The 16,950-nt window shown below is 45.9% G+C and overlaps 1 protein-coding gene across 4 annotated transcripts in view; it reads right to left on the reverse strand.

Moving 5' to 3' along the window:
- The window catches only part of BDP1 (B double prime 1, subunit of RNA polymerase III transcription initiation factor IIIB), a 145,335-nt gene that overhangs the window by 115,061 nt on the left and 13,324 nt on the right, over positions 1-16,950 (reverse strand). For all 4 annotated transcript variants that reach the window (XM_040421475.1, XM_040421477.1, XM_040421476.1 and 1 more), the window contains exons 2-7: positions 7,372-7,939; positions 5,471-5,580; positions 4,636-4,698; positions 3,965-4,087; positions 1,436-1,566; positions 1,254-1,348 (exon numbers count right to left, since the gene is read on the reverse strand). In XM_040421475.1, the coding sequence (XP_040277409.1) occupies positions 1,254-1,348; positions 1,436-1,566; positions 3,965-4,087; positions 4,636-4,698; positions 5,471-5,580; positions 7,372-7,939 (1,090 nt within the window). The remainder of the gene's footprint in view (positions 1-1,253; positions 1,349-1,435; positions 1,567-3,964; positions 4,088-4,635; positions 4,699-5,470; positions 5,581-7,371; positions 7,940-16,950) is intronic.

Genomic DNA, 16,950 nt, shown 5'->3' on the forward strand with positions numbered 1-16,950 from the left:
GAGGGAGGAAGGGGAGGCTGGAGCAGCCACTCTCACCATACGCTGTCTTCGCCCTCAGTCCATCCAGCGGGGGTCGCCCCTTCAGCTCCTGGCACCGCAGTGGCAGGAAGCCGGGGGAGGGACTTGGCGTGCGGACGACCCTGAGCTGGCGGGACGCAGGGGAGCGAGGCTGCCCTGGTCCACCTTGTCTTCTGTGGGGGAGGCAGCAGTGCGGAATTACCGGCACTGGCGCAACTCAACCCCGGGAGAAACAGAGGGGTCTAATGCGCCTCTGTTGTCCCTGTAGGTAGAAAAAAATCGAATTAAAAACAACAAATAACGCAAAAATAAAAAATCATAGGAAAACAACCCTGCATAAGCAGGGGGTGTCTTGCCTCCTTGGCAGTCTCTTCTCCAGGCTGAAGGGTATAGCTGATGGAGGAGGGGCTTACAGCTTTCACTTAGTGTCACGCCTCCTAGAGAGCAGAGCTATACCCATGGTTTCCTGTGTCCCCCAAGGAATATGGGCGAGAAATCTTGTTTAACGTGTTGAAACCAGTAGAGACCACCCACCAAGTAAAAACATATAGCAATAGAAGGTTTTCCCCCTACACAGAAGCAGTAATCAAAAATTCATGCAGCTTCTGGACCTCAAACATGTTCTATTACTCAAGCAATCCAGCTAAAGTATGGTTCCTGCACGATAAAAGGATTCCAAACAAATCTTCAGCTCTGATACTTAAAGGGGTTGTTCAACCAATTACAAGGGATGGCCTTCTGTCAGGAAAGGTCATCACTATCTGACATATCGAACCTTCACCCGTCAGCTGTTCTGCAGTCAGGGCTGCCATCAGGAATTTCAGGGCCCCATACAAACAAACTCTCTACCCCCACCCCCCTTTCCACTTTCGGAAACTTTTTTTTAAGGTCATTTTGACATAAACATAAGATTTTAATTTCTATCAACTTTTATTATGGGGGGAAAATAAAGCGAAGAAGCAAATTTACAAGTTATTATTGGGATTCAAACCCAAGATCTTCTGTACAGTAATTAGAAGACTTTCCTCTAGGTAACAAAACAGACAGAACCGTGTAGTTGCGGTGCTGGAGCTATTGTAAAATGGGCGGTGGTGCAGGGTGGGGGACCCCCGCCAAACAAATAATGATGACCTATCCTGAGGATAGGCCATCACTTGTACGGGGCTGGACAACCCCTTTAAGTCACAGTACTTTGTATTACATTTGCTTACAAACTGAAAAAAATGGCAGCTCACCTTAATCTCTATTCTTTCCCTATGAGGGAAAAGTTGTCCAATCATTGAAAAGTCTGTTCCCACCATACTGATGGCCATGAAGAACATATCAGTTTCTGAAAGACAACAAAACATTCGGTCAGAAATGTAATGTCCTACACATATATACTGGTAATGGCAGAGGACAGCCGCAGATCAGTCACCTTGATTAGACCACGGCTTGGAGTAATTCGTCTTCCGGAAACAAGAATATGTTGTTGTGGAACCTCGTTCAAAAATTGGATCATTCCCTTCAACAATCGGTGCTTTATTTCTGGAGACTTCAACGGTTAAACTGAAAGCCAGAGTAGAGAGTAGCGACAGATTAGAAGGATATTCCATTTACATGGATGGAACTGGATCTGTATGTAACAGCAGAATATATTTAAAGGGTTCTCCGGGCTTTTACTATTGATGACCTATCCTCAGGATAGATCATCAATATCAGATCGGTGGGGGTCCGACACCCGGCACTCTTGTATGAGGAGACGGTGTGCATGTGTAGTCTCCCTTCTCTCATCCTGCTCACCCGCTGCTTTGCCATAGACTGCAGCGGCGAGCAGGAAGAGAGAAGGGAGAGGGCATGTCCTCCAAAGTGCTGAAACGAGTCATCCTGCTGATGACTAGAGGCCCCCTGTGGTTTCTGGGCCCTTGAGGTTGTCATGGATGATGGTCATCACAGACACCACATGGAGTAAAAGTATAACCGTCATCAGGGATCATCCAGGCCTGAAATCACCAGCCTCCTGTGCAGGGCTGTGGAGTCGGTAGATAAATGTTCCGACTCAGACTCCTCAGTTTTATGTACTTCCGACTCCGACTCCCCGACTCCGACTCCTCTGTATTAATATGCGAATGTATTTTATACATTCCTTGAGGGAAAGAAACGCAACCTACCACAGGACTACTGGCTGGGAAGCTGCTTTCTCCTTTGTGTGCTTATCTGCTGCTTAAGATAGGGCAGTGGGAGGATCCAGGAAGGGGCATTTATTCTAAAACATGATTTTCCTAGGAGAATCCCATAGTCATGTTTAAAGTTTAATCTAACAATCGGAGTTTACAAGTTTTTATAGCCTTAGCTGAATGACAGCAGTTTTTCCAATGGTTTACAGCTTCAGTCTTGAACTATTGGCCCTCCATTCCCTTTACTTATACAAGTGTCTCACTCTCTAGTCCTGCAAAAAACATATTTATTTAATCCCTTATCAGTGAAAGGCTAGGTTACACATGGACGCTGCGTTCCCTGTAAAAGCAGAACACAACACTATGGAAAGTATAAGTATTGCAGCTCCTAATTGTGCGTTGCGTGCCATATAGTGAAGCACATGAAAAGCGTGTTCGTTTTGCGGTTACGTGAGGCACTGCATGCATTGGTCTTTATTCTTACAGTAGAGAAGTCATTAATTATAACTTTTTGTAAATTGGGACATTTAAACTTGCTTTTTTTTTTTTATTCCAATCTAAATTTAGTAGGAGTAGGAGTCGGTGCATTGTTTGCCGACTCCGACTCAAGGTACCCAAAATTTCCCCCGACTCCGACTCCTCAAAACCGACTCCACAGCCCTGCTCCTGTGCCGGCACCATAGCACATTATGGCATGTATTGGTACCACAAACCCTGTGTTTTAACTTGCAGCCTACCAGCTTTAACCATGCCCCAGAATTATTAATATCAAGAAAATCGTAGAGGAAAGTCTCCAGAAGAGCCGAAATGGCCTCTGCGATCCCAAAATCTGTGCATCTTTTCGAGCCCTTTTGGACAAATAAGGGATGTATACACGGACGCACACCATGACCTAGGACCACAACCAACTCCGAACCAGCTACTGCACAGATACCACATTAAACTTCAGGGACTGCTCGATTATCTAGTCCTACTTCATAAGTTTTAAAAGCACTGTGCTTGGTGAGCTGCGAGGAGGCCGCTGCGCTCACCGGACCTCACTGCTTCCGCAAACAGCTGACTAGCAGGGGTGCCAAGAGTCAGACCCCAGCCGACCTCATATTGATGACCTATCCTGAAGATGGGTCATCAATATGTAAATCTCAGAGAACTTCTTTATGTTTGTGCGCCAATGTTTTTTGCCTGGCAGGTATCCCCGCACACTTAGGGATGTTTCACATGAGCGAGTCCATTGCGGGAATGACTCTCTGTGTGCAAGCATGACCCTCCGTTCTGGACATGCAGGAGCGCACGGCATCATCAGGATTTATAATGCTATGTGTCTCTGCTTGATCATACTGACAGCTTTATGTCCTATGATTCAGTAGAAGTAAGGTCAAGCAGAAGAACAGCATTATAAATCATGAAAATGCCCTGCACTCCTGCAAGACCAGAACGGAGGGTCATACTCATACATGGAGCGCGATTCCTGCAATGGACTCACTCGTGTGAAACAGCCCTAAGCCTCAATTCTAGGGACATTGCTTTACGTTTGGTTTCCTTTTATTTGGAATGACATCTACCCAATTCCTGCACAGGTCATGGTACAACCTCTAAAAGATTCTACCATCTGACTGCAGCAGTCACGTGGAGTATACAAGAACTTCATCGCTGCAGCCACACAAAGCAAGACCGGTGGGGAGGATCAGAGGTCAAATCATCAGGAGAAATGGGCGAGAATACTTTTATGTCACCACCATTCCTGGTATTCATCAAATTCTAAAATTAAGACCAAAGTAAAGTCAGCTTACCTCTCCTCATCAAGAATAATGGAGCCATCCTCTGCCACCTTCACACGAGGTGCCAGCATCTGGCTATCATCTGCTTCTTCGTCATCATCAAGATCATCTTCTATGCTGTTTTTCCCTCCCAATCTAAGATATTGAGGGAAACACAAAAATACGCAGAATAAAGGATAAACATAGAAAACTAGCATGCAGCCATGGTTACTGTACACCATGCGGGTGATTGCACATTAGATCCACACATTTCTGCAACATACCATCAATTTCTAATTGCGGATTTTGGTGCAGATTAGATGCGGTTTTGCGGCAGATCTCACCATTCATTGGAAAAGGGTGAAATCCACAGCTAAATCCGCCAACATAACCGCCATGCTATGGAATTGGAAATCCGCATGGCAGGTCAATTAAAATAAAATAAAAAAATCGGCAAAGTGTACATGAGATTTGTGCAATCTCATACACTCTGCTGGTACCGTAATAGGTTGAGGTTTTTCCCACATGGGAATCTGCACGTATCCCGCTACAGGTGCCGGTGGCCTAACTAAAAAAAAGGTAGAAAATGAGAATATCGGCTCGTTATGCTTCAATGGTTTTCTCTAAACATTTGAAGTTCCAGATCCCACCTGCCATACAAACATCTGGCCAAGAAAGCCATGGAAAAGCTGATTACATCTTACCCAGAAACCGGAGATTCCACGGGGATAGACTTCTCAGGGCTTGGACTTTCTTCAAGTGAAGAGCTTTATGAAAACAAGGAGGGAGCAACTATTAGAATTCCTCAATGATATTTCACATGAACAACAGTCGTATTTACACCAAAAGACATATATGTGCCTATGTAAAGTCAGCCATGAGGGGACACACATGGGCGAGCTCAGTGTGAGATCCCACTCTGACACCCCGTCCTCTGACAGTATCGTACAGCAATGTCATGATTTATAATACTGTGTGATCCTGCGAGACCGGTATCAACTGAACTACACTGACAGCACGTTATCAGTGTAATTCACCAGATTCCAGGTCCCCAAGGGACAACACTGTACGATCCTATCAGAGGAATGGAAGTCAGAATAGGACCTCAGACTGACACACAGCCAGTTTCTCGCATTGAACTCACTCGTGTGTATCTGGCCTGAGGGCTGTATTACACTGCAGAGGACGAGAGCCGAACAACAATATGCTTCAATCTGCATCAGCCTATTTTACAAGCCGATGCAAAGCATACGGGGAAGGAATGATCGCTGATGCAGTTGTTTCTCCCCCCCCCCCCCAATTCAGTTCTATTGGATTATGAGAAGCACATCCCTGATTACACAGGGAGAGGAGCTGCTGATAATCTGGTATCTTTCTTTCTGATGAGGGACATACTAGTGCCTGTGTGCTTATTAGCGGCAAGAATATAAGGGACCGTTATTGGGAATAAGCGTACCTAGGAATAGTCGTTCACGATAAAAGGACCATAAATTGCTCTGTGTAACAAACTGTGGAAAATAAAAGCCGGAACACACCTACCTCATTGGGTTACTCATTGGAATGAAGTGTATGAAATCTCTCATCGTCATCTTGGATTTTTCCAGCTCTTCCAATGGGTTGATAATGGGATGTTTCGCCCTCCACGCTTTCTATATCACGACACCAATCAACAACTATTAACATTACCAGGCAGGGTGCTCTGCGCCTCTATAGTTTTATACATCTGCTATTAAGGTCCCATGCACATGACCGAATACATTTTGCAGGTTCACAAATCGCGGATCCATAAACACGAATAGCGACGTGTGTTCTGCAACTTTCCATTCCGTACGTCCAGCCCTCCCTTTGTTAAAAATGCCTGTTCTCGCCCGCAAAACATATGGATGTGGACAGCGCACAGTGTGCTGTCTGTATTTCTATCGGCCCCAGTAAAATGAATGGGTCCGCATTAGATCCGCAAAAAGATGGGGCCTAAAGAGGAGATGTCACCTCTCCTGAGAGGTCTGTTTTAGCAACTATTTGCATTTTCGCATGCAATAATTCTGGAGCATCTATTCTTAAGATTGTATGTTGTGTAGTTCTTCTATTATTCCTACTAGAAGTTTATAAATTAATAGCCAGCAGTCTGTAATGATGTTCCAGCTAGGTGTCTACACTTGGGAGAGGGGGGGATCCCTGCACAATCTGACACTGTCCAATTAGATGGACACACAACCCCCAATTGGTAAAATCCATCTGGACCTTCATTGCAGACGGCTTGCGATTTATTCATGACTTCTAGAAGGAATGATAAAGTAATCTTGTAGCACAGAGTTATAGGAGTAGATGCTCCCGAATTGTTATTACATGGAGAATGCAAGTAGTTATTAAAACAACCGTCGGAGGAGAGGTGACAGGTCGGTTTTTTTTTTGTTTTTTTTACTGGAATTGCTTCTTAGGCTACTTTCACACTTGCGTTCAGAGCGGGTCCGTCTGCTGTCTGCACAGACAGATCCGCTCCTATAATGCAGACGTTTGGATCCGTTCAGAACGGATCCGTCTGCATTATAGTTTAGAAAAAATTCTAAGTGTGAAAGTAGTTCAGACGGATCCGTCCAGACTTTACATTGAAAGTCAATGGGGGACGGATCCGTTTGAAAATTGAGCCATATGGTGTCATCTTCAAAAGGATCCGTCCCCATTGACTTACATTGTAAGTCTGGACGGATCCGTTTGCCTCCGCACGGCCAGGCGGACACCCGAACGCTGCAAGCTGCGTTCAGGGGTCCGCCTGCTGAGCGGAGGACAAACGGTGCCAGACTGATGCATTCTGAGCGGATCCGCGTCCACTCAGAATGCATTAGGGCAGTACGGATGCATTTGGGGCCGCTTGTGAGACTCTTCAAACGGAGCTCACAAGCGGACACCCGAACGCTAGTGTGAAAGTAGCCTTACAAATGTAATACATAAAAAAATAATTATATAATCACACACACAATATATAATATATAACATGCAAGATGATAACTATTTTGGCACGTTTAGCCACTGAAGTCTGTGGACAAGACTACGTATACACAGAATGTGATTTGCAGTGCGGAATCTGCAATGCAAGTCTGGACGGAATTACAGCACAGTGAAGTCAAAGTTCTACCCGTGCTGTGTACATGCTGCAGACATGCTGAAAAGGAGGTATAGAGAAGGAGCATCATGCCCTGTTCCGAGCCAATCCGGATTCTTAGCTGCCTGGTGCCACAACCAGTGTGGGTAATCAGTATAGGACTCCTACTGACCAGACCGGTGCCAGATATAGGATGACCACCTAGTTTCTGGGAAAGGCAGCCAAGACGTATGTGGGAGAACATTATCCTACATGGCTGGTAAATGCTCCATACTTCTCTAGACAGGTAAGTGACAGCAGGTCCACTGTAGGTCGTCGGAGGATAAACAGTTGCACTCACCCGCTCATTATGCAATTCAGCTTTCAGCAAATCGCGAAGTTTCTGCGCTCGTCTAAGCCTCTCCCTTTCCAGATTGCTGGTGATGGTCTTTCTCACTGGTTTCACCACTTCATAGACTTCATTGGGGCAGGATTTCTGGGACGGCCGCTCCTTCAGCGGGCTGGGCTCCTCCTTCTGGGGGCCCTCCACAGGTTTGGCAGTACTAACGTCCTGGGGCTTAAGGACAGATTTCTTGTATGGAGAAAACTGAGGGACCTGAGGTACCGGTGTCCTTTTTTCAGGTAAACTTACATGTTGCCCTTGAGGAGGAGACAGGGGCACCGGGGGTTTCTGAGAGCTCAGCGCCTTGCCCTTCTCTGGTCCCTCACTCCTACATAGGGCGGGGGTGACGGGTGGCATTGAAGGAACATCCGCTTGTGAAACTTTAAGAACCACATCAGAGGCAGAATTTGAAACCCTTGGTTTGGCCAGGTTAGGCAAAGTAGAAATTCTCTTCCTCCTTTGGAGTGGAGCGGAAGGCGTCTTACTTGGCGGAGTCTCATCGCCGACTGTAGCCGCTGATTCAACACTATGATAAATAAAAAAACAGAGCGGATACGTTATATCACTGAGTGATCAGGTTAGGTGGAGGGGAGGAGGCAGACAGATGCACAAACACTACTGCAGGGTACATTTATCACAATGGGAACTTGTAGGGTGGGTCCACACGTGACTGAAACGCTGCGGATTTAGGCTACTTTCACACCTGCGTTCGGGTGTCCGCTCGTGAGCTCCGTTTGAAGGGGCTCACAAGCGGCCCCGAACGCATCCGTCCAGCCCTAATGCATTCTGAGTGGAGGCGGATCCACTGAGAATGCATCTGCCTGCCAGCGTTCAGCCTCCGCTCCGCTCAGTGAGCGGACACCTGAACTCTGCTTGCAGCGTTCGGGTGTCCGCCTGGCTGTGCGGAGGCAAACGGATCCGTCCAGACTTACAATGTAAGTCAATGGGGACGGATCCTTTTGAAGATGACACAATATGGCTCAATCTTCAAGCGGATCCGTTCCCCATTGACTTTCAATGTAAAGTCTGAACGGATCCGCTCAGGCTACTTTCACACTTAGAAATTTTTCTAAGTTATAATGCAGACGGATCCGTTCTGAACGGATGCAACGTCTGCATTATAGGAGCGGATCCGTCTGAGCAGACATCAGACGGACCCGCTCCGAACGCCTTATAGTTGTGGATTTTCATGTGGCAGATCTGCATTGTTTGAGTTTTTAGCAATTCTCATCCACATGCTGCGGAAAAAAAATCCAGTGGAAACTGAGCTGTGATGCAGATAATAAACCTGCAACATGTCAATTTATGCCACAGATTTTCATTGCGGATTTTACCTTTGTAATGCAACTCTGTGTCAAATCAGCAGCATTTCCCTAATGAAGTCCTCAAACAAGAAACACACCATTTGGCACTTTTTTTTTTCTTGCTGCAGATATCAGACACTTCTTGGAGCAAATAGACAAAAAAATTAAAATCCACTGCACTTAGCTGCCCATTGTTGAACACGGATGGCATCTGTCAGCAGATTTGTACCTATGACACTGGCTGACCTGTTACATGTGCACTTGGCAACTGAAGACATCTGTGTTAGTCCCATGTTCATATGTGCCCACATTGCTGAGAAAAATGAAGTTTTAATATATGCAAATGAGCCTCTAGGAGCAACGGGGGCGTTACCATTACACCTACAGGCTCTGCTCTCTCTGCAACTGCCGCGTACTATCCACTTTGATTGACAGAGCCAGGCAGTGAAAACATAATGCCTGGCTCTGTCAATCATAGTGCAGAAGGCGTGGCAGTTGCAGAGAGAGCAGAGCCTCTAGGTGTAATGGTAACGCCCCCGTTGCTCCTAGAGGCTCATTTGCATATAATAAAACATAATTTTCTCAGCAATGTGGGCACATATGAAGATGGGACCAACACAGATGCCTTCAGCTGCCAAGTGCACATGTAACAGGTCAGCCAGTGTCAGATACAAATCTGCTGACAGATGCAACAAGATGTGTCAAAATTTCAGCACAAAGTAACCCAACCAATACTTGGCATATAGTTGATGAAAGTATCTATCCCTGCACTACATTCATCATGCAGCCGCCGTCATGAAGCTGGCAGATCTTTATGGTCTGGCTAGTGGTGTACATAGAGAAGTAAGGGCCCCATAGCAAGGATCAAACCAGTCCCCCCACACAGGACAGAAGGGTTTCTGCCTAAACCCTTTTCAGTGACCCTTGGGCCATTTTTCCACTGCCTCATTTGCTAAAAGTTGTTCCTTTAGACTCTATGGCAGACCATGCGACTACTATGGGGCCCAGGGCAAGAGGGGGCCCAGTCTTAGTTGGGATCATCCCCTCTTCTACTGGGGGTGAAAACTTGGTCAGGACTCTACCCTCTAAAGTTCAGAGGGTAGAGTCCCGACCAAGTTTTCACCCTCAGTAGAAGAGGGGATGATCCCAACTAAGACTGGGCCCCCTCTTGCCCTGGGCCCCATAGTAGTCGCATGGTCTGCCGCTATGGTAGTTACGCCCCTGGGTCTGGCTGCACAGCGACATCCATCCGGCGACGGAACTACTTGCCGGATCACTCTGCCGGAAGTGTGAAAGTAGCCTAACAACCATATTGAGGCTTGATGTATTGACCAATTCTTCTATAAAATCTGTACTATACGTGTATTGCATTTATGCCATGAGTAAGATCACGGATGCCATTGAAACGGTTTGCCTGGCTACGTCTGCGCCAGGGGAGCGGCTTCCTTTACTGGAGCGGCTGGTAATTTGTATTTGCTTTCAAGCCCAAGGATCCCGCTTCACAGCGACATAAATTTCAGTGGGGTCGCCATGGGACATGCTACATACTGCGACGTGACAGTCACAAAAAATCCATCCAGGTTGGATTTTAATGCGGCTGTCGCAGTAGTAACATTAAACAACCGCCAATAATTGAACAAAAGATAAAACAATATGTGTGGAAACCTATCAAAAATCTCCTAAATAATTAGAGCCACACAAATGACAATACAAGAATACATCTTTATTAAATCATCCAAAAAGGACATCATATACATATCCATAAGCAATAATGATAAAACCTTGCGAAAAGTTCTATGAAATGGAAGAAAGCCCTCCCCACAAAAACTGGAGTCAATAGGGTAAGTATGCTGCCCCCAACGGTGGCTGTAAATAACGTATATGCCAACAGGCTGAATGAGCCGTACATAGGAAATAACACCCCGATCCACCAATTAAACAGTATATTAAGCAGCCAGCAGTAGGGGAGACAGTAAATCTGCCACACCGCTAATATGCAATCAGTATATCAATACCATTATTTTATCAGATGTTTTAACATGTGTTCAGTGGGAGAGATGAAGCTGACATTCCAATGATGGAAGTATCAAATCCCAAGTGGGAGATACACATGGTGTGAGAACACACCATATAGTCAGCACAATCACCAATCTCCCCCTGAAGAACATGAAGCAATACTGAAGCCATAGCAGGGCACACAATACATCAAATCAGAACTATACGAACCCGACGTACGTTTCGCAATTGGAATCGGACATGTTAATCGCCACATGTGATGTTGAGTTCCTATACACTTCGATTAAACATCAGGATGGTCTGAGCGCGGCAAATTTCTTTTTGCAAAATACCAACATGGACCCCAACAAACGTAAGTTTATTATATGCTTACTAGAATATGTGCTTCTCTCTTTTTTTGGGGTGGGGGGGGGGGTGCTTCTTCCTACAGCTCCAAGGGGCTGCAATAGGGGCGTCTTGTGCGCCATCATATGCTAATTTGTTCCTGGGGCTGTGGGAGAGGGAAATTCTGCAAACAGACCCCATAACCATGGCCGACAAGGTCCAATATTGGGGTCGATACGTTGACGACCTTCTTATCTGGCAGGGGACAGACAGAGGACGAATTTAGGACATTCGTCACAATCCTGAATGATAACGACGGGAATATTAAGTGGACTTAAAAAATGAGTCGGACGCAGGTAGATTTTCTAGACATCACCTTGCATGAGGATAATAAGGGCCGCATTATAACCGATTTGTATAGAAAACAGACGTCTGTTAACGCTCTGTTATCAGCACATCCGGGTAAATTGATTACCAGTTTACCAATTGGGCAAGTCCTCAGAGCAAGGAGAATCTGCTCTACTGAGCAGTCCTTTGAATTACAAGCTGAGGACTTGCGCAGATTTGAGCAGAGGGGCTATTCAACACGCTCGATAGAGGGTGGTTATCGACGGGCTCGGATGTCGAGACGATCGGATCTCCTACATAAGGTAAAAAACAAAAATAGACACACATATCACAACATATAATACCAGATGGAGAGAAGTTCGGGGGGTCCTGGGAAAACACTAGGACATACTGAAGATGGACCCACAATTGGGGATGACAATTTCCGCACACCCACAAATTACCTACAGGAAAGCCAAGAATCTCAGAGATCACTTAGTGAAGAGTCACTGCCTTGTAAAACAACGAGAGGCCCACCATGGGGCAACAAGCAATGTGGGAAGTGCGTAGCATGTGTCAATATGGATAGATCCGATGTGTTTTGGGACTCCTCGCAACATAAACAGTATAAAATCACTTACCCAATAACATGCACGACCACAGGAGTTGGATATTGGGTCATTTGCCCCTGCAATAAGATTTATGTGGGGGGTGACCTCACGAATCCGTGAGCATGTGTTGGCGATACAAGCGGCTAATGAAACTGAGGAAATGGATAAATTGAAAACTATTCCTAAACACTTTAAGGAAGCACATAACTGCGACAGCTCCCTCCTTCGATTTAGGGGGATTGACAGAGTGAATATATCCCCAAGAGGGGGGAATAGGAAGAAGCTCCTCACCCAGAGGGAAACATGTTGGATTTTCTTGCCAAATACTGTAACGCCATTCGGTCTGAATGATGGTAACAGTTTTGCCCCTTTTTGTAGGCCCCCTGTGTGCCCCTCTGACTTGGATCCGCTGTACATTAGGTAAGATCCTAATTTTAACTGGATAATTTTATGAGGTTTTTTATATATCTCTTTTTAACAGTGGATTGTGATCTTTATGTACTTACCGTGGTCTTTTTGTTCTTCACTTCTCTAGAAATATATGCTCCTTGATGTGGGGCGGATTGACATCTTATTTTTCCTACAGATTGACATTGAAAATGCCAATGGGGAACGGAACGTGCGGGCCACCCCTTTTTTTGATAAATAAGGAAAGATGGATGGTTGATGTAATCTTTAGAATTTGTATTATTCCTCTAGTTGGGTTGAGATACATAGATATTGTTGCTGTTAATATGTGAACATTGCATGCACCAGCTACCGTACAATATATGTTGATTTTTCCCTATGTGTATATTTAGAATTGTGGCATATATGTAGAACACTTTCTTTTTTAACAATTCTCCCATTGCGGCATTTTAGACATATGTTGTTTATAATAATTTTATGTTTGAGTCATTTCACTTCATCACTGGGCACTTCAATCACAATGCACGTCACCTCACTCTGCATGTATCACTAACATTCACTTATTTACTTACATTTATTTCTTATTTATTTTTGTGTATATTATGTTTACTTGTATTGAACACAATATTTTATGCTCAATACGATTACACAGGTTTATTAATTCATGGTCTATATCAGGGGTGGCCAACCCGCGGCTCTTTTCTTCTTCGAGTGCGGCTCACTCTCCACCCCATGCTCAGATCTCTTTTCCTGATCGGGCACTGTTGCTACTTTGCAGCTCCATCTCACTCTCCACTACGTCCTGATGCACACAGTGTGAGAACGTAGTACCTGGAGACACGGACTATGACCTGACGTTGTGCTCATCAAGTCACAGTGTAGACCGTGTCAGACCTGCAAAGTAGCAAGTGCCTGATCAGGAGAGCGAAGAGATTTTTTTAAATATAGGTCTGAGCATGGGTTGGCCCCGGGCTGAGCATGGGTTGGCCCCAGGCTGAGCATGGGTTGGCCCCAGGCTGAGCATGGGAGAGATCTAAGCTTGGGGGGGGAGGGGGGGGGATCTGAGTACTGGGGGTCCGATGGGGTTTGGGGATCTTATTTTAGGTCAGATTAGGATTGGGGATCTGATTTAGGAGTCTGATCTGAGGTCTGATGAAAAATATATTTTTTCTCTTAGTTAAAACCTAGGTGCATGTTGTAGGGTGAAAAATAGGGTGACACGTGTGTAAATGTATAGCTTGTGGCTCCTGGCAGTAATACAGTAATACTTTTTTTTTTGGGGCTCTTTGTGTCTGTAAGATTGGCCACCCCTGGTCTATATTGTTATATTACTGTATTTTATTCACTTTCACTGTTATGTATACAGTATATAACGTATTTATCCTACAATTTTATGTCTGATTGTGACTGACACATCATAATGAAATTATAAGTTTAGTCCATATTGTCTCTATGTAAGACAGTGTTCCATTATTATAATCCTGTTAAATATACACTGCTCAAAAAAATAAAGGGGACACTTAAACAACACAATGTAACTCCAAGTCAATCGCACTTCTGTGAAATCAAACTGTCCACTTAGGAAGCAACACTGAGTGACAATCAATTTCACATGCTGTTGTGCAAATGGGATAGACAACAGGTGGAAATTATAGGCAATTAGCAAGACACCCCCAATAAAGGAGTGGTTCTGCAGGTGGTGATCACAGACCACTTCTCAGTTCCTATGCTTCCTGGCTGATGTTTTGGTCACTTTTGAATGCTGGCGGTGCTTTCACTCTAGTGGTAGCATGAGACGGAGTCTACAACACACACAAGTGGCTCAGGTAGTGCAGCTTATCCAGTATGGCACATCAATGTGAGCTGTGGCAAGAAGGTTTGCTGTGTCTGTCAGCGTAGTGTCCAGAGCATGGAGGCGCTACCAGGAGACAGGCCAGTACATCAGGAGACGTGGAGGAGGCCGTAGGAGGGCAACAACCCAGCAACAGGACTGCTACCTCCGCCTTTGTGCAAGGAGGACCAGGAGGAGCACTGCCAGAGCCCTGCAAAATGACCTCCAGCAGGCCACAAATGTGCAGGTGTCTGCTCAAACGGTCAGAAACAGACTCCATGAGGGTGATATGAGGGCCCGGCGTCCACAGGTGGGGGGGTTGTGCTTACAGCCCAACACCGTGCAGGACGTTTGGCATTTGCCAGAGAACACCAAGATTGGCAAATTCGCCACTGGCGCCCTGTGCTCTTCACAGATGAGAGCAGGTTCACACTGAGCACATGTGACAGACATGACAGTCTGGAGACGCCGTGGAGAACGTTCTGCTGCCTGCAACATCCTCCAGCATGACCGGTTTGGCATTGGGTCAGTAATGGTGTGGGGTGGCATTTCTTTGGGGGGCCGCACAGAGGTAGCCTGACTGCCATTAGGTACCGAGATAAGATCCTCAGACCCCTTGTGAGACCATATGCTGGTGCGGTTGGCCCTGGGTTCCTCCTAATGCAAGACAATGCTAGACCTCATGTGGCTGGAGTGTGTCAGCAGTTCCTGCAAGACGAAGGCATTGATGCTATGGACTGGCCTGCCCGTTCCCCAGACCTGAATCCAATTGAGCACATCTGGGACATCATGTCTCGCTCTATCCACCAACGTCACGTTGCACCACAGACTGTCCAGGAGTTGGCAGATGCTTTAGTCCAGGTCTGGGAGGAGATCCCTCAGGAGACCGTCCGCCACCTCATCAGGAGCATGCACAGGCGTTGTAGGGAGGTCATACAGGCACGTGGAGGCCACACACACTACTGAGCCTGATTTTGACTTGTTTTAAGGACATTACATCAAAGTTGGATCAGCCTGTAGTGTGTTTTTCCACTTTAATTTTGAGTGTAACTCCAAATCCAGACCTCCATGGGTTGAAAAATTTGATTTCCATTTTTTAATTTTTGTGTGATTTTTTTGTCAGCACATTCAACTATGTAAAGAACAAAGTATTTCAGAAGAATATTTAATGAATTCAGATCTAGGATGTTATTTTTGTGTTCCCTTTATTTTTTTGAGCAGTGTATATATATATATATATATATATATATATATAAATTTTTTACATTTTTTCACATTGTACAAAGTTATGTCTGCAGCGACAGTGGATATATCTGAACAATTAGTTTAGGTCTTTATCTCTTTTGTTGTGGAAATTTTATTATGCGGACATTTTACTTTAGGATGTGTGTGTGTTTTTATAGTTTGTCATCTGTCTCCCTGTGTCTGATTTAGGGCTCTTTCACACTTGCGTTCTTGTCTTCCGGCATAGAGTTCCGTCGTCGGGGCTCTATGCCGGAAGAATCCTGATCAGGATTATCCTAATGCATTCTGAATGGAGAGAAATCCGTTCAGGATGCATCAGGATGTCTTCAGTTCCGGAACGGAACGTTTTTTGGCCGGAGAAAATACCGCAGCATGCTGCGCTTTTTGCTCCGGCCAAAAATCCGGAACACTTGCCGCAAGGCCGGATCCGGAATTAATGCCCATTGAAAGGCATTGATCCGGATCCGGCCTTAAGCTAAACGTCGTTTCGGCGCATTGCCGGAGCCGACATTTAGCTTTTTCAGAGTGGTTACCATGACTGCCGGGACGCTAAAGTCCTGGCAGCCATGGTAAAGTGGAGCGGGGAGCGGGGGAGCAGTGTACTTACCGTCCGTGCGGCTCCCCGGGCGCTCCAGAGTGACGTCAGGGCGCCCCAAGCGCATGGATCATGTGATCACATGGATCACGTCATCCATGCGCATGGGGCGCTCTGACGTCATTCTGGAGCGCCCCGGGAGCCGCACGGACTGTAAGTATACCGCTCCCCCGCTCCCCGCTCCTACTATGGCAACCAGGACTTTAATAGCGTCCTGGGTGCCATAGTAACACTGAACGCATTTGGAAGACGGTTCCGTCTTCAAATGCTTTCAGTACACTTGCGTTTTTCCGGATCCGGCGTGTAATTCCGGCAAGTGGAGTACACGCCGGATCCGGACAACGCAAGTGTGAAAGAGGCCTTAGCCAAAGAGCGCTCTAGCAGAAGGCACTTTGGCTGAAATCGGGACCAGTGGGAACAGTCAGTATGAAAACCTTCTCATTGGCTTGGAGACATATCTGCCTTTAAGACATGCATATCTGCCTTGTCGGTATACTAGTACCGTATACTGACAATAGCCGTAGCAATGCCTCGCAGATAATTTCAAACCTATGGGAACCAGTAGAATGATCTTTATTAGACACTGATCACCTTTGAGCAGTGTTGAATGAGGTCCATGCTGACAGTGATGGGGGGTGGGCGGCCACCTGGCTGATCAGACAATGGACATGACTCATCCTTCCTTATACAGGGATGGGGTGTGTGCATTGTCTGCCCAGCCACATTGATTGCCCCGCCCTGTCCTTTGACATCACTTCCTGCATGTTATCACTTCCTGTATCCTTGTCTTGGGCCAGCCCCTTTTATACCTTTTGTTAGTAAATAAAGGTGAGCAGACTGAGCAGGGAGGAGAGGAGTCTCTCAGAATTTTCTATC

The sequence above is a fragment of the Bufo bufo genome, chromosome 2 (assembly GCF_905171765.1).
Source record: "Bufo bufo chromosome 2, aBufBuf1.1, whole genome shotgun sequence".
Classification (NCBI taxonomy): Eukaryota; Metazoa; Chordata; class Amphibia; order Anura; family Bufonidae; genus Bufo; species Bufo bufo.